Source organism: Mucor mucedo, assembly GCF_025094135.1.
Source record: "Mucor mucedo strain NRRL 3635 chromosome Unknown EV154scaffold_59, whole genome shotgun sequence".
NCBI classification, from domain to species: Eukaryota; Fungi; Mucoromycota; class Mucoromycetes; order Mucorales; family Mucoraceae; genus Mucor; species Mucor mucedo.
The window spans coordinates 161,172-188,047 of NW_026252343.1; the positions used below are offsets into that span (position 1 = coordinate 161,172).

Genomic DNA, 26,876 nt, shown 5'->3' on the forward strand with positions numbered 1-26,876 from the left:
TTTGTGTAATCCTCCTTATTTGTGCACTACTCTTTTATTTTATTACCTTTTTTTTTTTTTACTATTTGTAGTTAATAAAACAATACAAAAAAAGAAAAGAAAAAATAAGGCCAATGAATGTTCAGAGTCGACATTCAGCCATTGAACGTATAGGAGACCATTCCACCTTTACAGTATTCCAACCTAGTTTTTTCAATAATAATAATTCTTCCTTTGAACCTGATTCACTCGAGGATTTCGATTTCGAGTCAGCACCCACCTCCAGAACCACTCAGGACCGTCAACCACCAGCAAGGAGAACTGTAGAGGAAGAAGAAGAAGATGAACCCATTCCTCATTCTTCGGGTTTAACTTCTCATTCCATGGTAGCTAGTTATGCTAGTACAGCTCCCATTCTACAACGACAACAACAACAACAAAAGAAGACTCATGAGGAATATTGTCTTGGTCCCATCAAGGACCATTCACAAGAAACACTCACTTCACCTTCTTTTTCTCCTCCCGTCCGTAATTATCAATTATTTCCCGGTCAAACTCGATTTTTATGTGGTGGAAGATTAGTCACCAGTCGAGATTATCGTGCATTTGTTGCTGGTCTCTTGATTTTTCTGGCTCCTACCGTATTATTTGCTGTCTTTACGTACGTTTTTTTTTTTTTTTTTTTTGATGTATGTGAGGGAGAGACATATCTGTTAATTCGCTTTTTTTTTTTTTTTACTTGTAGGTGCCCTTTTCTATGGTCCGAAGCACATCCTGCAGTACCCATTGTATTTGCATATCTTTTTGTACTCACACTCGCTTCCATGCTAAAAACTTCATGGACAGATCCTGGGGTAAACAAAAAGAAGAGAAGAGAGCATAATACGGCAGTGTTTATTCATCATGCATAATTTTTTTTTTTTTGGCTTTAGATCATTCCTCGTAATCTAGATCCCATGATGGAACAAATAATTCAAGATGAAAATGCGTCTATTAATTCAGAAACACCACCTAAAGAAATTCGAATCAAGGACACATGTTACTCTTTAAAGTATTGCGAGACCTGTCGTATTTATCGCCCACCGCGATCCAGTCATTGTAAGCAATGTGACAATTGCGTCGGTAAAGTGTTATTTTTTTTTTATAAAGGGCATATATAAAGGTATTAACGAAACAAGGGTAGAATTTGAGGACCATCATTGCGCTTGGTTAAACAATTGCATTGGAAAGCGAAATTACCGATCTTTTTTCACATTTATTGTCAGCGCGGCATCTTCCTGTATCTTTGTGATTGCATGCTCTACCTATCAATTACTGTGGTCAGCGAATTTACCGCAACATCATGGGTTTCGTGATGTCTTTTTAGATGCACCTGTGAGTTTTGTGCTGGCGATTTATTGTTTTATCTTGCTTTGGTTAGTGGGTGGTCTGACCCTTTATCATTGTTCATTAATTCTTCGTGGTGTCACCACCCATGAACAGGCACGTTTTATCTGTTGCTTTTTATCATACATATCTGGAGATTAAAACCGTTTTTTTTTTATTTATGTGTAGATCCGTGCAGAGATTATTAAAGCCAAATACCCTGAATTACCCATCAACCCTTACAACAGAATGAATCCATTGAAGAACATGTTTCAAATTTTGTGCCAACCTCAGCCTAAAAGGTGATTTTTTCTTATCTATCTTATATATTTCTTATTACTAACATTTATTTTCTTTGCAAACCATTAGTTATTTACGTAGACGTAAAATGGCTGATACTTCTACTTATAGTAATAAGTAATAATTTTTGTTTTTTATACAATATTTATACCATTAGATCATTCCCCCACACACACACAAACACACGTATTTAATTTCTTAATAAAAAAAAAAAAAAAAAAAAAACTCAGAAAAAAAAAAAAAAAAAACCTTAAATTTTTCTACATCTATGATGATGTAAGTATAAAGCGGCTCTTATTTTTTGTTGTTGTTGTTGTTGTTCTCTTTATTTTGACATGATTAACTTTATGAATGGTCAACCATCGCTTGATGTGTTACCAACAAAGTTATTCTCGGACGCTGCTGTGAAAGCTCTCAGTCGACCTAATGCTGCCAATGACCTCTTACAGGTAAAAACCATTTGAAGTTTTTTTTTTTTTTTTGTTTGTCATGGAGTAAGACTTAACACTGCAACCAAAAAGTACGGACCAGAGTATGGTCACACTGAATTTTTAAACAATCTAGCGATTTTCCTCTCCAAGGAATATCAATCGTTTGTGTCCAGTCGACATTTATGTGGTACACCCGGTGCCTCGTTATCTTTACAGCATATCCTCACCATCCTCACACGACCTCAAAGTACGACACAGTACGTCTACTTTCAAGATCCCACTTATTTTCTCTCATTTGAGATATTTACCAGTGTTGGTTTCCGACGTGAGCAATTTCGAGGTATTCCTGAACAAGACGACGCCAGTGGTATGGATCTTGATAGATTAGAAGACTTTCTAAGGGGTCAACCTGTGAAAAGGGGTGATATCTTTGATTCGGTCTTATATTGTGTTCCCACACATGCGAATCCAACAGGGTCCATTTTATCTGCGTCCAAAAGAAGACGACTTGTCCAATTGGGTCGCAAATACAACATGCTGATTATTTGTGACGATGTGTATGATATCTTGACTTTTCAGGGTGAGATACCCCAACGGGTGGTAGCTTATGATCTATTGGAGGATGGAAATGAAAAACATGTGGTCATTAGTAACGGTTCCTTTTCCAAGATTTTGGCACCAGGTGCAAGAGCAGGGTGGATTGAAGCTGGTGAAACCATTATTAAGCAAGTGGCTGCCTGGTAACGTAATCAAAGGATGAAATAGTTTAAACATTTTTTTTTTTTAATTTAATTTATTATTATTTTACCCTTACACATGAATCTAATACAACATGATAGCGGCTCATTTATATCAGGTGGATCACCCTCGAATTTGTGCAAGTATTATAGATTGTCATACGATTTTATCTGTTTTATATTAATGCAAAAAAAAATGTGTTTGTAGCCAGCCAAATTATCAATGAAATGTTGGGGGATGGGTCATTACACCATCATGTCGAATTTCTTCGCAAGACGCACGGGGACCGATTGTACGAAGGATTATTAAGACCGATGCAACGCGATTTAGTTCCCTTGGGTTGTTCCATTCCGGTTTTACCACGAGGAGGGTATTTTGTCTGGTTAAAACTACCTATCCCTGGAAATCAGTTGATGGAAGTCACACGACATCATAAGATTGAGGTGAACGTGGGTTTAGGGACCCTTTTTTCAGTAACGGAAGATACCACACATTATGTTCGACTTTCGTTTGCAAATTATGATACAAAGACTTTACAGTTGGGTGTCTCTCGATTACAACAAGCCCTTTCTATTGCTTTAAAGACAAATTAATTTTTTTTTTTTTTTTTTACATCAATAAGCAAGAGAGTTTATTTTTATTTTATTGGTTGATTGGTAATGAGAAGAAAAAAAAAAAAAGGGTCGTCAATAAAAGAAGGATTATAATTACATAAAAGTGTGGAGTGTTACATAAGTTTCTTTTTTTTCTTACTTTGTGTGTGTACTAATAATAATAAAAAAAAAAAAGGGTTTAATGTGTGATGCAAATTTAATAAGTGCGTGACATGAGCATGGTATGATTATCATTTCGAGAAGTTAATGGTGAACTCAACATGATATAGTTTTGTTGTTGTTGTTGTTGCATAAATGTGACTGTATCTGTTCTTTGTCTACTTTGTTGTAAAGCAGTACATAAGTCATCCAATGCTTGGCCTTCATTTTGTTGCTGTGTTGACATAAAATCATAATGATGATGTTGTTGCTCAAAGTCAGAATTAGAGCCAGAGGTAGAATTCCAAGACAAGTGTTGATAATGTAATCGAGCATCTTCCAAGGTGCCCACCACAGAGGAGGAAGAAGAGGAGGAATAAGAAGTAGTGGGTGAATGGTAGATGGATGTATTGGAATAATAATCTCCTCCTGTTGCTACAGCTGCTGCTGCTGCTACTGATGCTTCTGCTGATGCTGATGTGTCATAGTGGGTCATGATAGAAGGCGACTTTCTTTTATCCATGACTACCACCACGGGTGCAGGAATAATTTCGGGTTTAACACAAGGTGAGAGGACAGGTGAAATAGGATTACCATGATTTTTTTGTTGATGAATTTGTTTTTCCAATCGCATGTTATTCTCTCGTAACTCTTGATTTTGTCTGCGTAATTGATCCAACTCCATTTTCCATTCATCCATCATCTTGACCTTCTTCTCGAGGTCCTTGACATAACGCTCTTTACGTTGTCGAAAAGCGCGTTGAGCGGCTCGGTTTTGTGCTGCTCGTTTAGAAGGAATCACTGCACGAGGTCCTGTATTGCCAACCATCATGGAGTAAGTCGACTTGCCGCCACCAGTGGTTTCATTCTTTAGTTGCGGATGATGTGGTGGTGGTGGTGGTGCGAGTTGGTGGTGACTGGAGACAGTGGGACCAGTATGGCAAAGTACGGAATCTTAAAGGGAAAAAAAAGGGAGGTCAGTAAAGGTAACAGAAAAAAAAAAATTTGTTTCTCACACACCTGAATACCAATGTGAATCATTGGGATGATTGGACACAGCAATACGGTCATGGCTGGAAACTGCAAAAAAGGGAGGGAAAAAATAGGTAAGAAAAAAAAAGAAGAAAAAAGTCAAGTATAAGCATACCTCGTAATGGATGATTCCAATGGTATGGATTCATATTACTACTGTACATTGGCGTTTGTTGATTTGTGGCGTACATCTTCTTAAAATTAATTATAAGCTTTTTCTTACAGGCTATTAAAAAGAAGATTGAGAGCTGAAGTAGTGATTAAAAAAGAGAGGGAAAGAAGAAAGGAAGAAAAAAAAAAAGGGAGACATGGAAAAATCAGATGTTTTATATAATCCATGAAAGGTGGATGTGTGGGGGAGAGAGCATAAAGTGACGTGTAATCTATTCATATAAAAAAGGGTTTTTTTTTGTAGTACAAACATAAGAGGAAAAGGCCAGGCTTATGATAAAAGGGTAGATACCCTTTTCTGGTAGGGATGGAAACCATAAATAAATCATGATTATCAAGAGCTAAAAGTTTCAAATTCTATTTACGTTTAAACCCAAAGTTGTAAGTTGATAACAATATATGTTTTATGTTGAGAATCCTTAAAAAAGTAACATTTAAAAACGATTCATTTGATAGGTCTTTTTTTTACAAATGAAACACAAAAAAAAAGAGATAACCCTTAAATAAAAAAAGAAGGGTTCTCTCTCTCTTAATTTACCAACGTGTGAGTAAAAACCCTGAATTATCAATTTTGTGCTAACAAGTGATTATGTATGAGAATATTTTACTTCATCTATCTACTATTCATGATTATGTACTCTTTCTTTTTTATATCTTCCCCCCCAAATTATGATTTTTCTTTTTTTTTTTTTTTTTTTTTTTTCCCATCACAGGTGATCTACATAAAAAGCTAAAACACTTAATTTTATGCTGAGTATCGAAAAAAAATCAACAAACAAATCATGCTGTATGCAAAAAAAAAATAGAAAAAAATCGTCAGGAAAGAACCCTGTTTTTGTGTCACATAAACATGTGTTTTATTAAAACCAATTGGTAATGACCCTTCAATTTTATTTGTTATACATTAAAATCCTTTTTATTTTTTCATTGTTCCATTGTAACCTTATCCCGCGGATATTAGGAGTCGGTAGCACATGTTACATTTATGTTCCTTTTTACAACATGAAAGGTTGTAAAATTCATGGTTGTCCGGCGATAATAGGGCTTATGGAAAAAGCTTTTTTTGTTTGGCCTATTTTTACTGGCGACGGTCTAATGTCCGCCACTACCACCCACCCACCGTCTGAAGAGATCTTTTTTTTTTTTTATTTTGGCCTAGTTCTTAGTAGAGGAGCTTCTATCATGTCAACAACTTAATCAGAGATATTCAGCACAAAATGAGCAAACATTAAGAAAGCATGTTTAAACAAGAAATCCCCATTTATCATGATTTCATAAGCAAGTTCAATAATATATATATATATGAATAAAGTGAAATAAACCCTGAGAGACCGTGTCTAATAAACACGAGGATTGACTTTTCGTCTATATAAGAGACGCGGCGGTTTATTCCCACCATTTTTTGAACGTGTTGGGGGGGGGATTTTCTTTACTTTGCATTGTCCAGGTAGCACACTGACTTTTGTTTCGTCAATGAAGCATACCAACTTTTTTTTTTTTTTATGGGGGGAGGGGTAATATTTAAATGTCTGGAACTATTTTCGGTCTTTTAGTTATTTGTCAGCTTTTTGTGTTTTAGCGGAGGCTTCCCCGAACTCATAAGGGTTGTCAAGTGGAGAAAAAATAATAACGTCTAATGCAATTTCATTCATACATTCTTTTCGGCATCTATGTATCTCGTTTTATATCACTCTGTTCAGGAATTTGGCACATTTCTTTAGGATGATGAGGTCGTCGTAGTACTTGATTTACTTGTAGCGATCCAATCACATTCAGAGGTATTGACAGAGAGTTAAATACTGTGGTTTTATATTATTTAGTAGGTATATAAAAGAACAAACGCAATCAAGTCTTTTAGTTGAAGAGACTTTGACAATGAGGTCCAGACATCCCTTCACCCCTACTTATATGTGTCCTTTTAATATGATTTATGCTTGATTTGAACAATAACTATTCAATAGATTAGTATTTCGTAGACTTAAATGCAAGAAAAATTAACTTTGTCGCTGATCGAAATTTCCAGGATGCATACTACAGTGGTTTAGTCTAAAAAGAAGACGATTGCAAATTTAATTTGAGACGAAATGATTTTTTTTTTTTTCAAGACGAAGCACTTTTTTTTTTTCCGAGACGAAATAGCTTTTTATTTTAGACAATTCATTATTTTTTTTTTTTTTAGACAAAGTAACTTTATTTGAGACGATACAATTAATTGTATGGTCATCTCAGTCCTATTTCTCTGTTGATACATCTTTCCCAGAAGGCTTCTGAGTTGTCTAATCCAGCCTTGACAATCGCTGACAGTAACTGTCTGGCAGGCCTCAGCGATACGAGGCGTAAGATTGTTCTCCTTATCCAATGGGTTTCTTTTAATATTACTTTTAATTTTCGCCTGATACTCTTCTATAGAATGCAAGAAAGGGGAGTACAACGGCATAAATAAAGGCTTATAAACTCTTCTGTTTATAGCTTCCACAACAAAACGAGAGTGATGAATTCTACAATTGTCCATAGCGATGAAAAGGCCTTTCTTGGCTAAAATACATGAAGGGCGGATATAATCTTGAAGCCTGCAACCTACATAAGCTAAAACACATGAAGGACGGATATAATCTTGATGCCTGCAGTCTACACAAGCTAAAACACACGAAGGGCGGATATAATCTTGAAGCCTACAACCTAAACTCTGTATTTCCATCGAGGAAAAAAAAAGGAATGCTAGCAAGAAAGATCTGGGGGAAAAAAAGGAGAGGTAGAAAATAAAGCAAACAACAGGAATCTTGTATGAAAGACAAGAATATCTGGTAGTAATTGTCTGTCAGCTAGCTAATGCTATTGTAAGATAAGACTCTTGGGAAACTAAACCATGCCTTTAGTTTACTGACTCAACCACCCGCAGATGATGTACTCAGCAAGTGCTAAGTGGCGCAAAAACAAAATGTTTAGTATACAGCCCTACAATAATTGGCACAGGATCTGACACGCAATACAACATACTACAATGTATTAAAGAAGAAAAACATAAAAATATAAGGTGTGATGAATATGCTATTTAAGAAAGATCGGTAACAATCATCAATGCAGATATTTTATTTTCTGTAGAATCTCTTTGGCAACCTTGTTGTTCAGCTCTTTGAGAGGTGGAGTGATCTTTTCTGCAATGCCAAACAAAATGTTTTCGAGGGTTAAATTCCCAAAGATTGTGATTGTGTCATTAACAGAGCCGAGCTCCAAGATTTTTTTGTATTGCAGATAGACATAAGTTTTCTTTTCAACAGGCGGGGCAATCAACGCAAGCTGTTTGCAATTAAACGTTCTTTCTTGGTTGAACACCACTGCAGCCATAAATCTCATAATACTTGATCCAAGCTTTACATCGCTAAACTCATCACCCTCTTCTGCACACAACGCAGTAAATACTGTGTATGGTCTCATGTGTACGTTGTCTGTGAATCTTGATGAGTATCTGCTAAAATAGTAGGTGGTGGGAATTGTAAAGTTTGAACGAAGCTGCCTGAGTTGTGAAAACTTATCAAAGTTGTTGATTTGTGTTGCTTTCTTGACTAAAAGTGTATTTGCTTTTTTTGATTGAGCTAGAAGAAACAAACAGCTTGGTGGTGGCGGTTGGATGGAAGTGGTGCGTGGAAGGACCAAGCTCGGGTTCCAGGTTTTCAGAGTCCAGGCGCAAACTAGATGTGACGAGGCCGCTGAAGACGTTACTACCGATAATAAGTTTGTGCGAGTTGTCCAAATCAATATTACAGATATTGATTGTTTCGTAAATTTCGTCACCTGTGGGGGCACTTGAGTTGGAAAATGCGCCATTAAAGCGTTCAGAGTGAATGTCTTGATGTTTTGAGCGACTGTACAGTTCAATACAATTGACTAGCAAGACTTTGTTTTTTTTTTACCAACAGGCATCCTGCAAGAAATTGGGCACATACTGCACGTAGATGAAAGCCGAAATTCCAATCTTCGTTCAACAGCTCCAACTGAATTTCAGTGATTTCTGTATATTTGTCGGTCAACAAGGGTGTCGTGTTGATTTTGCTAGTAGAGATAAGATACTGGATGTAATCGTTGCTGACTTCTGTCTTAGTTTTGCTGTCATTGATTTTGCTGTTGTTATTGTTGTTGTTTTCAGGGCTGACACAAGGTACAACATTTATTCCTCTCTCTTCACATGTCATTATGATTCGGGGCAGCTAAACTTCTGTCGAAATAGAGTAACATTCATCTTTTGTATTTGGGAACATGGTGTAGGCTTTCAAGTTAATACTGTTCAAAACACCTTCGATCATTTTGGACTGGCTACTTGTGCTGCTGTTACTACTACTTTCATGATCACTGCTTGAGTGAATTCCATAAAGTATGGTGATTGCTTCGGCTGTTGTCTTTGCTTTTTTAATCGTGATCATCTCGTCTTTGTCATCGGTATTGAGAATGTTTGCAATGGGAGGCATTATGATTGGTAGTAAAGGGGCACTTGCCTATAATTTATTTCTTGTGAATAATGGGGTTTTTGGAGCATTTGAATGAAATTCATCTTACCATTGTATTGTAGTCTTCATCTGCGTATGCTATATTAGAGTGTTGTCAGTACAGTTTTTGTGTAAGTTGGTCTGTCGCCTGCACAGTTGTACTCACCACAATGTTCTGTATCAACATGGATTTTTAAGCCATCCAAGTCATGAAAGTTGCCATTGCATCCCGGACAAGCATACCTGCTGATGATGACTGCTCCTTGTTTGGTATATTCATTTAATTCAGATGACTTGATGAAGTGCCCCCACAGGTGACGAAATTTACGAAACAATCAATATCTGTAATATTGATTTGGACAACTCGCACAAACTTATTATCGGCAGTAACGTCTTCAGCGGCCTCGTCACATCTAGTTTGCGCCTGGACTCTGAAAACCTGGAACCCGAGCTTGGTCCTTCCACGCACCACTTCCATCCAACCGCCACCACCAAGCTGTTTGTTTCTTCTAGCTCAATCAAAAAAAGCAAATACACTTTTAGTCAAGAAAGCAACACAAATCAACAACTTTGATAAGTTTTCACAACTCAGGCAGCTTCGTTCAAACTTTACAATTCCCACCACCTACTATTTTAGCAGATACTCATCAAGATTCACAGACAACGTACACATGAGACCATACACAGTATTTACTGCGTTGTGTGCAGAAGAGGGTGATGAGTTTAGCGATGTAAAGCTGGATCAAGTATTATGAGATTTATGGCTGCAGTGGTGTTCAACCAAGAAAGAACGTTTAATTGCAAACAGCTTGCGTTGATTGCCCCGCCTGTTGAAAAGAAAACTTATGTCTATCTGCAATACAAAAAAATCTTGGAGCTCGGCTCTGTTGAGTTGGAAAATGCGCCATTAACGCGTTCAGAGTGAATGTCTTGATGTTTTGAGCGACTGTACAGTTCAATACAATTGACTAGCAAGACTTCGTTTTGCCATTTTGTCATGATGACTGAAGGCCTTAAATTTCGTGAGCGAGTACCCTATGTCAGTTCGAATCGACAAATGACAGTTCGGGTAGTTCCTATTTCTTTGTTTTCGGACAATACTAGTGGCAATAGATCTAAAAAATGGAACTGTTTCAACAGCTGGGTGATGAACATTGCTGCGTTCGGTCTTGAGGAGAGCAACAAGTACGAAAATCATTTCTTTCTGTGTACCAGTAATCACAAAGTCACCGCAATGGAAATGGTTAAGCCTTTGACAGAAGATTTACTCGAGTTGGAAAAAGGAATAGTGATGTATGATGCCGAACTTCAAAAAAATGTTTTTTTGATTGCACTTGTACTGTTTTTTCGTGGAGACAACGTTCGTCAGGCGGAACTAGCCTTAAGCAAAGGATCAAGGGCTAATCACCCATGTAGATTCTGTTATTGGCAAGCTGATCCACCAAAGCCTATGACCACTGGAAAACAACCTATAGCCTTGAGGTATAGCTCCGAAACGTACACTGCTGAGTCAAGAACATTAGAAGATTTTCTTTCTTTTGAAACCCGGAACAACCAGAGCGTGCATCCCCGGTTTATCTTCCTAACAAAGGGCGGATAACAAACCAATGAAATATAAAAGAACCTGGAAGTTCGAACAAATGGGGAGAAATCGGGTTCAAGCTGACAGGTGCTGAGGATTTGTTAAACTTGGAGGCGGTCGATTTGTCTCAAGATTTGCCTGTAGAAATCTTGCACACTTTGCTTTTGGGAATGACCAAATACTGCTTTAAACTCGCTCATGACTTTTTTTAAAACGATGTACAGCTTCAACTGTTAACTCAATTTTTCCGAAACTACAACTCCAAAGCATTGCATCGCAACCTTACATCTTCACTAACCGCATTTCGCTCTTTTGTCGGAAGAGATTTCAAAATCATCGTACAACTACTCCCAACACTTTTGCAAAAAGCAAACTTTTTTAATCCTTCATTGTTCGATGAAAATCAAGATTCTTTTAGATCCCTGTTTGAATGCTTTGACAATCTCGGCTTACTCGCTTCACTGGTATACATGGAAAAAATCGACAATTTTCACTACTACAAGCAAATATTAGATATAACTGTGTCAAAGACCATCACAGCTATGGACGACGACCGTTTTGACTAGAAGAAGATCTGCTGCTGCTGGAACAGAAGCTATCACCAAAATGACTTTTCGTCATTGTGCAACCGACTGAAATCCCATTTATTGATCCATATTTCACAAGATGTTGAACGGTTTTCCGGTGGTCCTCATACCGAGACTGAAAGAGGTGAGCAGCAACACAAGTTCATGCGTGAGCTGTTGTGCCATACTAACAGACAGAACGGTGGGCGAGATGTTGCTGTTCGATTTGCCGAAGAGTTCATGCTTCGTCATATCAGTCAAGGTGGTTTATTCGTTAAGGATCCGTCTTCTTCAGTTTGGGAAACGTGTGGCGTCAAAGTTCTGGAATCGTTTGATGCAACGATTAATCAAAGGGAGCTTGAATTATTAGACAACAACAACAGCCAGAAAAAGCTTGCACTTGGAACTACTGGTGTCTTTCGCAATGGTAACAGTTCCAAGTCAAGCGGTCTTTCCCTTGGTAGAATTGTTATGAAAAACGGTCAAGACTTCCTCGTCCAAGCATATGATTTCGTTTGTCATGACTCCTTTTCGCAAGGTCCACAATCAAGTATTTATGAAAGTTGCGTTTTAGATGTTGCTGGCAACGTTATAACTCGCAGACTACCAGGTGACGATTTTGTAATTGCTGGTCATGAACAAAATCGCGTTGAATTCGTGCTGGACATGTCACAACCTCCTATCTCTTCGGATTACGACACTTCTTCGACGTTGAGTATTAACAAATCAAAATTCGGTAGCATTTGATGGCTTCTCAACACACGTTGTAATTTAGAAAAAATCATAAGATTACCAAACTTTTAGGGAAATGTCTAGACCTCCGTATTTTTTTCAAACGTATTTTTTTAAAACCACTTACAGGAATTCTGGCCAGAAGACCAGCAGACCAGTATGATTACAACTATTTACAGTGTAATCCCAGCCATTCAAAGTTCATGAGTTCCAAAAAAAAAAAAAACTCAAGAACTCTCTGCCCTAGAAGGTAGCCCTCCTATAGCAAAGACTAGCCGCAGCCGTAATGTCGTAATACATCCTTTTCAATTTAGTGTCTTTTCAGAGAAACAAGAGTCATTACTAACTAACCTTTTTACATTATTGGTTACTTTCATAAGATAGAAGAAATATGCTGAGAGAAAAGAAAATGAGAAGAATAAAGTGTGTGAACCAGCTTTATTTATAGGCTGATAAACAAGCTTATGTCAAGATGATTTCATTTGTTTATTTTATCATCCATAATGTTTGAGCCTTTACTTAAAATAGAAACACTTGCAAAAACCTCCCAAGCAAGTCAGAGCTTGGTAATTGTCTATCTGCGTTCCAATAGTAGCTTGTAATGACAGTGAAGCAGATTTTATGGAAAACAGAAATCGATCATCCCAAGAAGTTTAGATGATATGGCATGTCAATCGACGTGTAGACCATCGCGTGATTCTAAAAAATACGTTTGAAAAAAATACGGAGTTCTAGACATTTCCAACTTTTAGATATATTTATTCACACATTATTTTGTTATAATAAAAAACGTAAAAGACCTTTTTTTTAAAAAATTTTGTTAAGTTCATTTGAAAAGCCGTCCACGTCATGCAAACATGATTTGGTGGGCGGATCTGAAGTGGTGGGGAACACTTGGGATGTAAACAAAATAACAATGATGCACAAATTTGTCTTAATGGGGAGCCTTGGGGGGACGCTATGCATTCTTTTTTTTTTTAAAAAAAATAGCATCCATTTATTTTTGGGATTATCATTCATCCGTGTGTGACTCAACCTACAATGGCTGCTCTGGGTGTGTAGTCGTCATTTGAGTTTTACATTAAAACCGGGTTTTAAATCAAATTGGCGGACAATTTTTCTTTTGTTTGCAAAAAAAAAAAAAAAAAAAAAAATGCACGCCAATTCGTTTCTAAAATGCGTATAAGGGGAAGACAAAAATAAAGGTGTACAAACCAAAAACAAAATTGTTCATTCGATGTGGTTTGAATGCCAAAATAGGTGCCACAAAAGAAAAACGAAACTCTACCTTCTTTCTCAGATAAATGCTCTCTGAGTCTTGTCTTGTCCCTATATGTGGCAGTCTTGCAAACATGGCAGGTGTATAACAGGTGAATAAAGGTAACTACGCTCATTTTTTTTATATGTAAAAAGCAAGTTTCTTTCTTACATGTAAAAAGCAAGTTTTTTTTTTTTTAAAGAAAAAAGAAATAAAAAGTAAGTTTTTAGTAAAAAATAATGTGTAGCAAACAATATAGGTTTATTTTTATTTTATAAAATACAAATAGAAAGAGAGAGAGATACAATAAGAAAAAAAATAGATGTGTAAAGTGGTGGTGGGGGATATATACTAAAAAGAGATGGGGGATGGGCTTATATACAGATTTTTTTAAGGAGGAGAGAGAGAGAGAGAGAGAAATGTCTACATCATGATATCAATCAACTCATCATCCTCTTCCTCTTCAGTGGGTTCCTCGATAATCACTGGTTCTAATATGAGTGATTCTTGATGAACAATGGTTTCATTTTGTGTCACTGCTAAATCCATTTGTTCGTCTCCAAATACAATAATTCCATCATCATCATCCTCTTCTTCGCTCGAGGATTCATTATTGGAAGGTTGAAGCATCTCTTCTAATAATCTTCGTTTATGAATCGCCGTTCGTCGCTTGGGTTTAGTCGAGGCAATACTATCCCCAAATAAACTCACATCCATACTCGCCATATGTACAGAAACATCTTCATCCTTGTTTGTTTTCTTCCCTCTTCTCTTTCTCACGGCTTTTTTCTTGCCTGCCACTGATGCTGCTGCTGCCGATTCTGTTGATTTTTCAAATTCTGTCAATGCAGACATGGAGATGGGACCGTGTGTAGCAGAGAGTCTTGCATGACCGGACGATCCATTGACCACGTGACCTGCCTCCACAATGGATGATTTACGACGGTTGCGATGACGACGGCGTGTTTGTTTCGATGGTGATGGCACGGATACAGATGCTGGTGGAGGTGGAGGAGGTGGTAGTAAGGAGACTGGTTTTTGAATGGTATAATCCGATAATATCACTTTGGGACCACCCTTTTTCTCGGTTAAACAAGCATCGACATAAGATAAAATGCGAACCAATTGATCTCTATCCAATTTAGCTAAATCAATCTCGACTTCTTCCACTTCTTCTTCCTCTGCAGGTTGAGATTTTGAAATGATGGTCAAGATGCCTGGTAATTTCTCGGCGTCTAAATGGTTGGTGATTTTATCTAGAATGAGTTCTTCCATTTGACGACGGTGCAAGTAAGGGGATGGTGTATTCACTTGTTCGTCGTCGTCGGAGGAATCACTAACATCTCGTGTCATGGAAGAGAAATCATGCGTGTCTTCTTCTCCTTCGGAGGAAGAACCGGAAGAACTACCACTACTGCTGCTACTACAACTGCTGCTGCTGCGGCGTCGTTTCGTGTTTGTTTCCATGTAGTGGTGAGTCAAGTCGGATGGTTCGATTGTATTCACGCTATTGCTTTCTGGAACTACAAAAAAAAATTAATAAAAGAGTTTCAATGATAAAAAGAATGTATATTTTTTTTTTGTTTTACCAAAAGTAAATTCGTCGTATAAAAGTGAGGTATCACCGTCAAAATCCAATTGATCTTGACCAAACAAGTCTTGTAATTGAAGTACATGGTCTGCATTGAGAAATGAAGCCGAGTCAAAAGAATTCGTGTTTGTATCTAAATTGGCGGTGTTGTCTAAAAGAGGCCAAGGATCTTGTGGCCAGGATTGAACTGATTCTCTTTATTTTGTATAAAAAAAAAAAAAAAAAAAAGAAAAAAAAAAAAAAAGACGTGATTAATTCCACCTTTCTCTCATCTAAAAACACGAAGAAAATACCTCAACATTATGGTAAGAAAAAAAATATAGAAAACAAGGCAATTACAGAAACAAGAATATGTTTTAAAATAAAAAATAACTGTTCCAAAAAAACTATTTTTTTTTTAAAAAAAAAAAAATGTTGTGACTATGAAAAGGCTTGTATTGTAGTCAATCACGCGTTATTTCTTTAACGTATTTGATGTGCGGCTTTTTTTTTTTTTTTTGACAAGTGTTTATTTACATGTAGGAGGAAAACTGACTTTTTTTTTTAGAAAAGGCATTAAAATAGAATCATGGTTTTATGCGATGAAAATAGAATTGTTTGGCATGATGATGCGGTAAAGGAAAAAAAAACAACACTGTCTAAATAATAAAGAGTAATGATATATGTCAAAAAATCAAAAAAAAAAGAGCCACCTCCATGTACGCGTGTTTCCATGGGGATGATTCCTCACTGTTGTCTAATAATGATGGATGTGCATTGATGGGGGAGAGGTTTTGAGGAGTGCCAAAAAATAAATAAAAACACGAGCTTGTGGTTGATATCCCGCCCACACCTGCAAAAAGTAAAAAAAAAAAAAAGGTGACGACTTTCTGTGGAGCTGGTTGTCAAACAATTTTTTATCTTTTATAAGATTCTAGTAGCTTCCCCTTCTTTTTTTGTCTGTCAAATAATATATATTAAATATTCACCATGGCACCTCCCATGATGGTAATTATTCTTTTTTTTTTATTTTTCAAAATTAGCCTTAAAGCACATCCCCCAATACTATGGAAAACAAGTGAGAAAAGGAGAGGGAGATCTTTTAATGACGCGTTTATTCTCGCAAAAAAAAAAAAAAAAAAATTATTTCCATCACATTCTTTCATCATCCATCTGTTTAACAGAAAAGGGGCAAATGTCAGTGAAAGGAAATAGACATGCACTGGATCGAGATCTAGCTTGTGTTTCCTCTTCCTCTCTCCTTGTTTTTCTTTCTTTCGGGCGAAGTCTTTTTTTTTTGAAAGTGAACTAATCGTCATCATCATCTTTTTATAGCAACCTCAAATTATTCTCTTAAAGGAAGGTACTGACACTTCTCAAGGTAAAGGTCAACTTTTATCCAACATCAATGCTTGTGCTGCCGTTGTCGACACTGTCAGAACTACTCTCGGTCCCAGAGGTATGGATAAACTCATGGTCGACAGTCGAGGTCAAGTCACCATCTCCAACGATGGTGCCACCATCATGAAGTTACTCGATATCGTTCACCCTGCCGCAAAGACCTTGGTCGATATTGCTCGTTCTCAAGACGCCGAGGTAATTTACTTTTTTATATGTGCGAGATAAAAACAGAATAAGAAGGATTTAAAAAAAAGTGCGTGTGTTTTTATTAGGTCGGTGACGGTACTACCAGTGTCGTTTTACTCGCTGGTGAATTATTAAAGGAAATCAAGGGTTATATCGAAGAAGGTGTTAGTCCTCATGTCATCATCAAGGGTTACAGAGCCGCTGCCCGTTTAGTATGTTTTTTTTTTTTTTCAAAAGAGGATTTAAACAGAGAGACTAACAAAAGTAAAAAAAAAAAAACAGGCTATCAACAAGGTCAAGGAATTAGCTGTCAAGATTGATAAGAACAACGAAGTCGAGTTCCGCGACTTACTTTCCAAGTGTGCTGCCACTGCCATGAACTCTAAATTGATTTATTCTCAAAAGGACTTTTTCACAAAGATGGTAGTGGATGCTGTTCTTTCACTTGATCAAGAAAGTTTAAATGAACGTTTGATCGGTATTAAGCGTGTTCCCGGTGGTGCCATGCAAGATTCCGTTCTTGTCAAGGGTGTTGCTTTCAAAAAGACATTTGCATACGCTGGTTTCGAACAACAACCTAAATCTTTCAAAAACCCCAAGGTCTTATGTCTTAACGTCGAACTTGAGTTAAAGGCTGAAAAGGATAATGCTGAAGTACGTGTTGAAGAAGTGTCTGAATACCAAGCCATTGTCGATGCTGAATGGCAAATCATTTTCCAAAAATTGGAAGCCATTGTTGCTAGCGGTGCCAAGGTCGTCTTATCTAAATTACCCATTGGTGATTTAGCTACACAATATTTCGCTGACCGTGATATCTTTTGTGCTGGTCGTGTTGCAAAGGATGATATGGATCGTGTTGTTCAAGCTGTGGGTGGTTCTATTCAATCTACCTGTTCAGATATGCACCCTGAACATTTAGGTGAGTGTGAGACCTTTGATGAAAGACAAGTGGGTGGTGAACGTTTCAATATCTTTGAGGGTTGTCCTCAAGCAAAGACATGTACCTTGATTCTTCGTGGTGGTGCTGAACAATTCATTGCTGAAGTTGAACGTTCTCTTCACGACGCCATCATGATTGTCAGACGTGCTATCAAGAACAACTTTGTGGTTGCTGGTGGTGGTGCTACCGAAATGGAATTATCTAAATATCTTCGTGAACATTCCCGTACAATTGAAGGTAAACAACAATTGATTATCGGTGCTTATGCAAAGGCATTTGAAGTGATCCCTAGACAATTATGTGATAATGCCGGTTTTGATGCTACTGATATTTTAAACAAGTTGAGAATGAAACATGCACAAGGTGGTGTTTGGTTCGGTGTTGATATCAATAACGAAACCATTGCTGATAACTATGAAGCTTTTGTTTGGGAACCCGCACTTGTAAAGACAAACGCTATTGCTGCTGCTACCGAAGCTGCTTGTTTAATTTTGTCCGTTGATGAGACCGTTAAGAATGCTGCAAGTGATAAGCCTCAAGCCGGTCCTGGTGGTCCCACAAGAGGACGTGGTCGTGGTATGCCCAGACGCTAAAAAAAAATTGATGTATATTTTATTTCTCATATATAAAAAAAGAAAAAGAAACTTCTTTTTTTAAAAAAAAAAAAAAACCTTGTTATCTTTTTATTTTGCATCTTTTTTCACAGAGAAAAAAGAGGTAATTGTTTGTGTATTAGAGACTTTTTTCACTCCTATATCTTGTGCTCTTGTAACCCTCTTTACAGCTGCCCTCTTCGTTGGGGTGTCTTCTGTCTTGATGGTCCTTTTCACAGGTGCCTTTTTAACCGGTGTCTTTTTCGTCAGCGGAGTAGATGTGGTTGTCTTGAACTTTTCCAATAATTTCAATGCCTTTTTTAATCCTGTAGGAATAGGTGAAATCTTTAACTCCTCCAATGTCACCCATTTCACATCCTTTTCATCGTCCAGGTCTTTCTCATGTTCGTACTGAATCCATTCAATATGATAGACTTTACGAATATGAGAGAACAAATGCACGACGTTGCCCAAATCTTGTCGGTGAGGCGTTGTATCAAACTCTAACCCGTAACGCATCTTGAGATATTCGCTTGATCCTTTCACACGCTCGTTATACTTGCTTTCTAAACTTGTCAATTCTAGTGTAGGAAATTCCCAAAGTCCAGCCAAAAGACCTTTTATATACATGTCAGATCCCTAGTCAGCTATTTTTTTTTTTTTTTTGTATGGAAAGGAGTAGTACCTGTTTCTGGTCTTTTGGATATTAAATAGAGTGGTTCTTTGTTTGGTGAGATTCTTTCTACAATACTAACGGCACATTCTATCATCCATTTCGTTAGTTATAAGTGAAAACCTTTTTTTTGACATGTTCATGTACCTTCATCTCTAGGTGCCTTCTTTTCGACTTTAAGAGGGTATCTACATACGTGTATAAGTGACATGGTTGATTAGAGATTTATTCATCAAGATATTACCTAGTTACAGTATAGTCGTCCTCTACTAAATTTGCATCCAATGCATGACAAGTTGAACATTCTATCATCCCCAGGGGCAGGGAGTTTTTTTAGTTCAGACCCAAAATTTAGCAAAAAAAAAAAAATCCATCTCTTGTCAATACTATACCATGTTCGATCTCTATTTGTTTTCTCTTTTTCTTTTCAGCGAAGAATCCATTTTTTGAAAGTGACTTGACCATTTCTAATTGCTTAAAAGCATGACAATCTTTCTGGATAGGACAATGGGAACAATCTGGATTTTGCGGTGTACAAACACGCGCACCCAATTCCATCAAAGCTTGATTGAAATCCCCTGGCTTCGATTGCGGTACGAGACTGGCGGCAATATCCCAGAATAAATCAACGGTTTTGGCCTTTTTAGGATCAGCATGAATTGCTCTGATACGAGCCAAGACACGAATCACGTTGCCATCGACGACAGGTGTGGATTGTCCAAAGACAATGGAAGCGACCGCACCCGCCGTGTACCTACCTACACCGGGAATTTCTGCCTGTAAATCCTTGGCATTGTTGGGTAATAACCCGTCTAATTGATTCACTACCTTTTGTGCTCCCTCCCATAGTCTTTTCGCACGGGAGTAGTATCCAAGTCCTGCCCATAATGTATTGACCCTTTCAATATCTGCACTGGCAAGATCATGAATGGTAGGGAAAGCTTCCATCCATCGGTTGTAAAATGAAATCACGGTAGCCACTTGTGTCTAAATCACACAGAATTTCGGTTGGTTGCTATTTTTATGCATGATCGATTGTCCCTTTACCTGCTGTAACATAATTTCACTCACCCAAACTAATACAAAGTTTTTTTTTAATAAAACACAGAGTGGTAACCTCTAATGTATATGCAAATATATATCTATATATATACCTTCGTAGGCTCTTTGTCCCAACGCCTATAAACATGGGAAATTGAGTGAACATGTATATAAAGAGTTCATGAGGGGGGACCTACTTGACGATCCCAAGAAAGGTCATTGTCTTTTCTCCAAGGCATGGTCAATCTTTTCTCTACATGGTACCAATCTAATAGATCCTTTTGGATCCGAGTTTGCTCCACTTCAGATATCTCGTGGTATTTATCTGAATGGTAAAGACGGTTGCTATTCACACATTCTTCAATATCGTTGGGTTCCTGACACTTGTTCACTGTCATGTGTAAAATAAATATAGAAAAGACAGGTTGCACACGAAAAAAAAAAATTGTTTTTAAAAAAAAGTGGAGGGAGACGTGTGTGATACGCGCTGTGTTTCAACGTCCTTTTCCACCCAGAATCCGCAAGTTAAAAATGTAACCTACTACTACTTCCACTAAATGAGATGATCGTCACTTTTGTTTCATCAGTGCCTTCTTGTTTTTACTCGGATAAACAATATAAAAAAAAGAGACACGCTCTCTCTCTTGTGTCTAAAATTTCCCCGCGTTTAATTTCATGTCAACAAACACGCTCAAGATTGTTTTTCCCTTTTCCCTATATATATATAACCTCTCCCACAGCCTCGGCCTACACTTTCTGTTATTTTTTATATTTTATTAAAAAATAAAATGATCTTAAATAAAGTACTTGGGTTATTAGCCATTGCGGTGAGTGTCATCCATGGTGCAGACTACTACAATCCCGATATCCAAGCAGATATCGAAGCAGCCATTGTCTCTTCTGTCATTTACGCTCCTGTTCCTACTCCGCGCATGCTCATAGCGGCTGAACCACCCGAATACACTGCTTCCAATGACGCAAAAACTGTGTGTCATAACTATCGCACTGATTTCAAATCTAATTTAAGAGGTTGGCAGGTAGAGAATACAATGCAGGATACATACGATATCAATGAAGTGGGTGTTCAACTCAATTTATTACCGCCCCATGTCTATTACCGTACCTTTGATAAAATCAGTAAGTTGCCCTACAAATACATAAGATCTCTCTCTTTTATTTTCTTCTTTTTTTAATTTGTTATAACTTCATGAAGCGGAATTACCGTATAATTTACATGGCGGAAGAGGCCCCACATTAAATGCAACGACGTATATCCGGTACGGTAAAATCTCTGCCACCATTAAATCTGCTGGTACAGGTGGATCCGTCACTGCTTTTATCTTGATGGCGGATGGAGGCGATGAAATTGATTTTGAATTTTTAGGTGGAGATACGAGTCATGTGCAGTAAAGTAAAAAAAGAGGGGCGACATTTTGTGTTTCTCTTGAAAAAAAAGAGGAAAAACTCATACTTTTTTCTTTCGGGTGTGTATAGGAGCAATTACTTTTGGGGTAAAACAGTGGAATATACTGTGAATGGAGGTATTCATGATGTACCCAATGGTGCTGTGGATCAAACATTTCACAAGTACACGATTGATTGGACACCTGATAAAATTGATTGGTTAGTGGATGATAAAGTTGTCCGTACAAGATTAAAAGCAGATACGTGTGATAAACAAGGTCAATGTAAATTCCCATCTCAACCGGCGTAAGTTTATTTGTTTACTTTCTGCTTTTTTTTATTATTATGTATACTCACCACAGAATAGACGAATTCAATTTGGCTTATGGGACGGAAGTATAGAATCGGGTACAGCTGAATGGTCTAGAGGTCCCATTGATGTAAGTTGATATTGTTATTGGGATTTTCCCCCTCTCTTCAAACCTGACTAAAATATAAAAAAATCCATTTAGTGGGCACTACCTCAAACTATTTCCGCACATATTAAAGATGTTACTGTCGACTGCAACCCAGCATATAATCAAATTGTCAACTAAATGTTACGGGCGGGGCGGGCCAAAAAATCGGAAATTTTATTTTATTTTTCTCTCAGTAACCATGAGAATGTCATTTTAACACAAGCTATTTATTTCGTTCCTTAATACATATTATTTCGTCCTCTCTTTTTCTAAAAAAAAAGTTAATAAATGGACCTTTATTTTCATACTTCTCCAAAGAAAAGAATGTTGACCTCGTTTAAAAAGAAGAAAATGGGTGCTGTAGTGGCTCCACAACAACAACAACAACATAAACTCACTCTTGTCCCTTCTAAATCAACACCCCTCACGCAATACTTTCAGAAAAAATTAACAATAAAACAAGCGAAAAGACTCTTGCAAAAGATGGTGCCTGTGATGGCACGATCACAGAAAACCATACAGGAAAAGAGTGAGACCAAAAATACGTCTACTGTCTTGTTTGATTCCAGCGAAGATTTACATACACCTCCCACACCACCGCCCAAGAAATCTCAAACCATGTCGGACCTCAGCAACAGCCAAGATTTGCTGGTGCATCGTGCTTTACCTAGTTTGCCTTCTGTCGCTTCTTATTCTTCGTCATCAGACAAGCGAAAGAAAAATGGTTTGACAAGAGCCACCACCTGGGTAGGACATTCCATCCAGAAATGGTTGTCTAGTACAGAGGCGAAAGAAAGCCGGAAGATGGCTATCCTGATGGATCATTCTGTGCTGGAAGAAGAGGAAGAGCATCCAAATCACTTGTCACCCAATTGATCGATTATAAAAAATCTAATTTTGACATCTAAATAAGAACCCTCTCCGCCTTAGTCTCATGTAGCATATTAAATAAAATAAAAATAAGAGAGACAAGCAATAAAATATAACCTCATTTATTTAATAAACGGATGACTGACATACCTCTACTTGTACTTTTCCTAAATACCCTTCCACATCAATAAACAAAGATCTCTAAATTTCAGTCTCAAATTTCCTAAAAACTAATTGAAAGTCTTATATACGCTGAAAGCGCTGTCAAATAAAAAAAGTCGATTGGTTCAAATAATCAATAAAGCATAAGAGCGTATTCTATCATTACCACACATGTAATACGGTTAATCAAAATATACGCGCATGAGTTTAAAGTGCGCGAAATAGAATAGTACTTCTTTGAAAGCTTGACAGGGTATAATCGTCATTCTCCAGGAAAAGAAGATACATTGAGTTAGCAATATCACGGACCCATAAATATTAAAAATCGTCTGTCACTAGCCTTCCGACTGTATCTTTTTGGCTGTCTGGCTTCTGTCGCTTTGGCTGAATAATTGTTTCGCCTATAAAGGATTGTCAATTTGTCACTAAATGACCATCACTTTAATTATTCACCAAGCTTCGTAATGCCCTATTTTTTTTTTTTTTTTTTAGATAAAGATCACAGCTTACTTTGGAAGGTTAAAAGTAAAGCATCTTTAGGCACTGCTTATTTGGGGTATCCGAATTACAAAATTTCCTTTAATGTGAGTAACCATATAATATGTACAACGGTCTGATGTAGGGGTTAAATCTTTTTATCGTTGTCAAAGCTTTGTTCTATGGTTTAAATGCAAATTATTTACTTTAAATGACAACATTTTATCGGGTAAACAAGAATAGTTGGTGATTTCAAGTGTTTTCAAAAAAGAGAAAAAATTAATTGCGTGTGAAGCACAATCACGCATCATTTTATGATTACATAAAAAAATCATTGGCGTAACAATACTAAAAAAAAAAAAAAAAAAACCTTCTTTTTATTTAAGATGGATGATATTCAGGGCCGCTTTGAATTTCAATGTGATCTGCACGTAAACAAATCACAATATGCTTCTTGAGCCCGCCTGAAAATATCCTGCCTTACATAACAAAAGAACAATAGTACAAGGAAAGAAAATATCCGAGGGATAATTAGTTTTAGATTCAGGGGGCAGGATGAACCTTTATCACATTTTGCCAATAAAGGCATAGATCACTTTATAAATTCAAACCTCGACCTCACTAGCCTTTAGAATTGACGGTTAGAGGTAAATGACGATGCGATAGGAGATGTAAGCTTGCACTCGCCTAAAAGAATAGTTTAGTGTGCTGTAAAAGCTGGTTAGCAAGTGAGAGAGAAAAAAACATGAATCTTATCCAGTAAGATCGCCAATATTTTTTATTTATTTTTCTGTTTATGTACACGATTCACTTAAGATCAATCAAATTGGTGCTTAGGCTGTTTGAAAGAAATGGAAAAGGATAAAAACTAGTGGGACATAGTTTCTATGAAATCATTGATAATTACAGAGTATCATCTCGTTGGACGATTATTTCAAGAAAATTGGTTGAGTTGAATACAAGAACTTTGTGGTATTCTATTGACATTTTGCTGAATATAGCATGTATTTTACAGAAAAATAATGGCAGACAAGCACACGATGAGTCTAGCAAGGAAAAGTTGTCATTGCGTAGCAGTGGGTCATAAGATTTGAAAAAAAAAATCCATCCATGGCCTTCCTTCTATCGGTGGCGCAGTGAGATTCCTAGTTACGATTGGATAATAAAATTTTTTTCCTTAATTTTTTATGTTTGATTACCATTTTGGGGGGAGTGTTTATCGAACTAGTACATCAATAATAAAAAAACAAATTTTCGAATTTTCTTTTTTCTCCCCTTTTTTTTAAAACTAGTCGAAAAATATGAGCAATGAAACTTCCAACACAGGAAGCTTAGATCAGCAATTTGGTAAAGTATATTTGAATGATGCTTAATAAAACATGATTGACTGACTGTTATATAATAGCTGGTATGGGCCTCAACAACAACAATAAGCCTGCTTCTCGTTATGTACCTCCCCATTTAAGAAACCAAGCTAATCGTGTAGATCGATCCAACAATGACAGTCAACCTCCTGCCGCCGCTCCCAGAACAAGTGGCTGGAACGATTGGAACGGTGGTAGCCGTGAAAGAGCTCCCCGCAGTGAAGGTGGAGGATGGAATTCCTCTCACTCAGACATGCCCCGCAGAAACGATGGCGGTGGTCGTTCTGACTTTTATGAGCGTGGTTCTTATGGTGGATACCGTAACAACAGTCGTCAAGATTCTGGTTATCAACGTCGTGATGAGAGTCAAGGTTATTGGAAGGATGGTGTTCACCACCTTGGTGCCCGTAACCCTCGTACCGAAAAGGATCTTTATGGTACTCATGATGATACTGTCACTCAACACACTGGTATCAACTTTGGATTGTATGATGACATTCCTGTTGAAGCAAGTGGTGAGAACTGTCCCGAATGTATCACTACCTTCACCTCTCCCCCTATGGATTCTCATTTATTGAGTAACATTGAGTTGGCCAGATACACCACTCCTACTCCCGTTCAAAAGTACTCTATTCCTATTATTGATGCCGGTAGAGATTTAATGGCTTGTGCCCAGACTGGTTCTGGTAAGACAGGTGGTTTCCTCTTCCCCGTCTTTTCTGAGCTTTTCTCCAAGGGTCCTATCTCTGCTCCCCCTACTGATGATTCTCAAGGTTACCGTGCCCGTAAGGCTCATCCTCAAGTTTTGATTCTTGCTCCTACTCGTGAATTGGTCTCTCAAATTTACGATGAAGCCAAGAAGTTTGCTTACCGTTCTTGGGTTAAGCCTGCCGTTGTTTACGGTGGTTCTGACATTGGTGCTCAAATCCGTAACATTGAACGTGGTTGTGATTTATTAGTCGCTACTCCCGGTCGTCTTGTTGATTTGATTGAACGTGCTCGTATCTCTCTTTCTCTCATTCGTTTCCTTGTTCTCGATGAAGCTGATCGTATGTTGGATATGGGTTTCGAACCCCAGATCAGACGTATTGTCGAAAAGGAAGACATGACACGTGTCGAGGACCGTACCACTCTCATGTTCTCTGCCACTTTCCCCCGTGACATCCAATACTTGGCCCGTGATTTCTTGAAGGATTATATCTTTTTGTCTGTTGGTCGTGTTGGTTCCACCTCTGAGAATATTACCCAAAAGGTTGAATATGTGGAAGATGAAGACAAACGTTCAGTCTTGTTGGATATCCTCCATTCTAACGAATCCGCCGGTCTCAGTTTGATCTTTGTTGAAACTAAGCGTATGGCTGATGCCCTTTCTGATTTCCTTTTGGACCATAACTTCCCTGCTACTGCTATTCATGGTGATCGTACTCAACGTGAGCGTGAGCGTGCTCTTGATTCTTTCAAGACAGGTCGCACTCCCATCATGGTTGCTACTGCTGTTGCTGCTCGTGGTTTAGATATTGCTAATGTCTCTCATGTCATCTCATACGATTTACCCACTGATATTGATGATTATGTCCATCGTATTGGTCGTACTGGTCGTGCCGGTAACACTGGTTTGGCCACTGCTTTCTTCAACCGTGGCAACAAGAACATTGTGAACGATATGATCAACATTTTGGAAGAAGCCAACCAAGAGATTCCTAGCTTCTTGGAATCCATTGCCAGAGAAACCCGTTCATTCGGTGGTTCTCGTGGTGGTCGTGGACGTGGCCGTGGAGGTAACGGTTTCGGTGGTAGAGATTACAGAAAGGCCGGTGGTGGAGGCAATGACTGGAACTCCTCTTCTCCTGCTCCTGCCGCTGCTCCTCGTGATACTGGTTTCCCCTCTTTGGGTGGTGCTCGTCCTGCCCAAACCAACGGTAGTGCCTATACCAACGGTGGCGGTAACAGCAATAGCTCCAACGTTCCTCTCCAATATCAAACCAAGACCAGCTGGTTCTAATCTCTCTCTCTCTCTCCTACTTATCCCACACACACCACACACCAAAAAACTATAGATTTTTTTTATAAATATTTTCCCCCAACCTTACCTTATCTCTTTTTCAATTATTTTTTTGTAAAATTCTTTTTCTTTTTGACCTTTTTTACCTTTTCCCCCTCCAAACAAAAAATTTCACTTGTAGTGTAGATGTAAATATTATTTTTAAAAAAAAGAGAATATCATATAAATAAATAAAATAAAAAAGAAGTCTCTACCCAAACACTATCCCATTCCATTACGCAATCTTTATCATTCATGCAACCTAAATTAGCGCGCGCTCTATTTTAGTTGGAAAAAGAGACTAAATTA

The 26,876-nt window shown here is 37.7% G+C and overlaps 11 protein-coding genes across 11 annotated transcripts; 8 read left to right on the forward strand and 3 right to left on the reverse strand.

Annotated features, from left to right (window-relative positions):
- The first annotated feature begins 23 nt into the window (after nucleotides 1–23).
- On the forward strand, nucleotides 24–1,868 carry EV154DRAFT_512214 (DHHC palmitoyltransferase-domain-containing protein). Its single transcript, XM_051601903.1, has 6 exons — nucleotides 24–640; nucleotides 725–833; nucleotides 912–1,101; nucleotides 1,163–1,461; nucleotides 1,534–1,646; nucleotides 1,714–1,868. Exons 1-6 carry the CDS (start codon nucleotides 114–116, stop codon nucleotides 1,763–1,765), a joined length of 1,290 nt encoding a protein of 429 aa, XP_051456594.1. The 5' UTR covers nucleotides 24–113; the 3' UTR covers nucleotides 1,766–1,868.
- A 111-nt stretch (nucleotides 1,869–1,979) lies between these two features.
- On the forward strand, nucleotides 1,980–2,819 carry EV154DRAFT_538528 (pyridoxal phosphate-dependent transferase; the record flags this gene model as incomplete). Its single annotated transcript, XM_051604283.1, has 2 exons — nucleotides 1,980–2,093; nucleotides 2,166–2,819. 2 exons carry the CDS (start codon nucleotides 1,980–1,982, stop codon nucleotides 2,817–2,819), a joined length of 768 nt encoding a protein of 255 aa, XP_051456595.1.
- On the forward strand, nucleotides 2,678–3,515 carry EV154DRAFT_257251 (uncharacterized protein). The gene is made up of 2 exons (XM_051594637.1): nucleotides 2,678–2,952; nucleotides 3,021–3,515. Exons 1-2 carry the CDS (start codon nucleotides 2,892–2,894, stop codon nucleotides 3,404–3,406), a joined length of 447 nt encoding a protein of 148 aa, XP_051456596.1. The 5' UTR covers nucleotides 2,678–2,891; the 3' UTR covers nucleotides 3,407–3,515.
- Nucleotides 3,494–4,837, reverse strand: EV154DRAFT_512221 (uncharacterized protein). Its single transcript, XM_051601904.1, has 3 exons — nucleotides 4,713–4,837; nucleotides 4,586–4,645; nucleotides 3,494–4,519 (listed from the first exon to the last, which is right to left on the reverse strand). Exons 1-3 carry the CDS (start codon nucleotides 4,786–4,788, stop codon nucleotides 3,624–3,626), a joined length of 1,032 nt encoding a protein of 343 aa, XP_051456597.1. The 5' UTR covers nucleotides 4,789–4,837; the 3' UTR covers nucleotides 3,494–3,623.
- A 3,253-nt stretch (nucleotides 4,838–8,090) lies between these two features.
- On the forward strand, nucleotides 8,091–8,246 carry EV154DRAFT_422570 (uncharacterized protein; the record flags this gene model as incomplete). The annotated part of the gene is made up of 1 exon (XM_051596093.1): nucleotides 8,091–8,246. A coding segment is annotated over one exon (156 nt), but the record flags the coding sequence as incomplete, so codon positions are not given.
- A 2,003-nt stretch (nucleotides 8,247–10,249) lies between these two features.
- Nucleotides 10,250–12,144, forward strand: EV154DRAFT_482471 (uncharacterized protein; the record flags this gene model as incomplete). Its single annotated transcript, XM_051598500.1, has 4 exons — nucleotides 10,250–10,731; nucleotides 10,881–10,971; nucleotides 11,056–11,295; nucleotides 11,398–12,144. 4 exons carry the CDS (start codon nucleotides 10,250–10,252, stop codon nucleotides 12,142–12,144), a joined length of 1,560 nt encoding a protein of 519 aa, XP_051456599.1.
- A 1,480-nt stretch (nucleotides 12,145–13,624) lies between these two features.
- On the reverse strand, nucleotides 13,625–15,377 carry EV154DRAFT_552496 (uncharacterized protein). Its single transcript, XM_051605060.1, has 3 exons — nucleotides 15,272–15,377; nucleotides 14,977–15,173; nucleotides 13,625–14,910 (listed from the first exon to the last, which is right to left on the reverse strand). The coding sequence occupies exons 1-3, from the start codon at nucleotides 15,277–15,279 to the stop codon at nucleotides 13,811–13,813; spliced, it is 1,305 nt and encodes a 434-aa protein (XP_051456600.1). The 5' UTR covers nucleotides 15,280–15,377; the 3' UTR covers nucleotides 13,625–13,810.
- Nucleotides 15,378–15,867: 490 nt separating this feature from the next.
- EV154DRAFT_445022 (T-complex protein 1 subunit eta) lies at nucleotides 15,868–18,154 on the forward strand. Its single transcript, XM_051597074.1, has 4 exons — nucleotides 15,868–15,965; nucleotides 16,293–16,553; nucleotides 16,631–16,756; nucleotides 16,827–18,154. Exons 1-4 carry the CDS (start codon nucleotides 15,948–15,950, stop codon nucleotides 18,075–18,077), a joined length of 1,656 nt encoding a protein of 551 aa, XP_051456601.1. The 5' UTR covers nucleotides 15,868–15,947; the 3' UTR covers nucleotides 18,078–18,154.
- EV154DRAFT_512228 (DNA glycosylase) lies at nucleotides 18,155–20,209 on the reverse strand. The gene is made up of 8 exons (XM_051601905.1): nucleotides 19,989–20,209; nucleotides 19,905–19,929; nucleotides 19,798–19,826; nucleotides 19,143–19,737; nucleotides 18,995–19,055; nucleotides 18,898–18,938; nucleotides 18,763–18,840; nucleotides 18,155–18,694 (listed from the first exon to the last, which is right to left on the reverse strand). The coding sequence occupies exons 1-8, from the start codon at nucleotides 20,187–20,189 to the stop codon at nucleotides 18,168–18,170; spliced, it is 1,557 nt and encodes a 518-aa protein (XP_051456602.1). The 5' UTR covers nucleotides 20,190–20,209; the 3' UTR covers nucleotides 18,155–18,167.
- A 370-nt stretch (nucleotides 20,210–20,579) lies between these two features.
- Nucleotides 20,580–21,791, forward strand: EV154DRAFT_422527 (concanavalin A-like lectin/glucanase domain-containing protein; the record flags this gene model as incomplete). Its single annotated transcript, XM_051596088.1, has 5 exons — nucleotides 20,580–20,871; nucleotides 21,005–21,197; nucleotides 21,286–21,501; nucleotides 21,563–21,635; nucleotides 21,708–21,791. 5 exons carry the CDS (start codon nucleotides 20,580–20,582, stop codon nucleotides 21,789–21,791), a joined length of 858 nt encoding a protein of 285 aa, XP_051456603.1.
- A 2,655-nt stretch (nucleotides 21,792–24,446) lies between these two features.
- On the forward strand, nucleotides 24,447–26,784 carry EV154DRAFT_512233 (P-loop containing nucleoside triphosphate hydrolase protein). The gene is made up of 2 exons (XM_051601906.1): nucleotides 24,447–24,509; nucleotides 24,568–26,784. The coding sequence occupies exons 1-2, from the start codon at nucleotides 24,464–24,466 to the stop codon at nucleotides 26,526–26,528; spliced, it is 2,007 nt and encodes a 668-aa protein (XP_051456604.1). The 5' UTR covers nucleotides 24,447–24,463; the 3' UTR covers nucleotides 26,529–26,784.
- The last annotated feature ends 92 nt before the right edge of the window (nucleotides 26,785–26,876 follow it).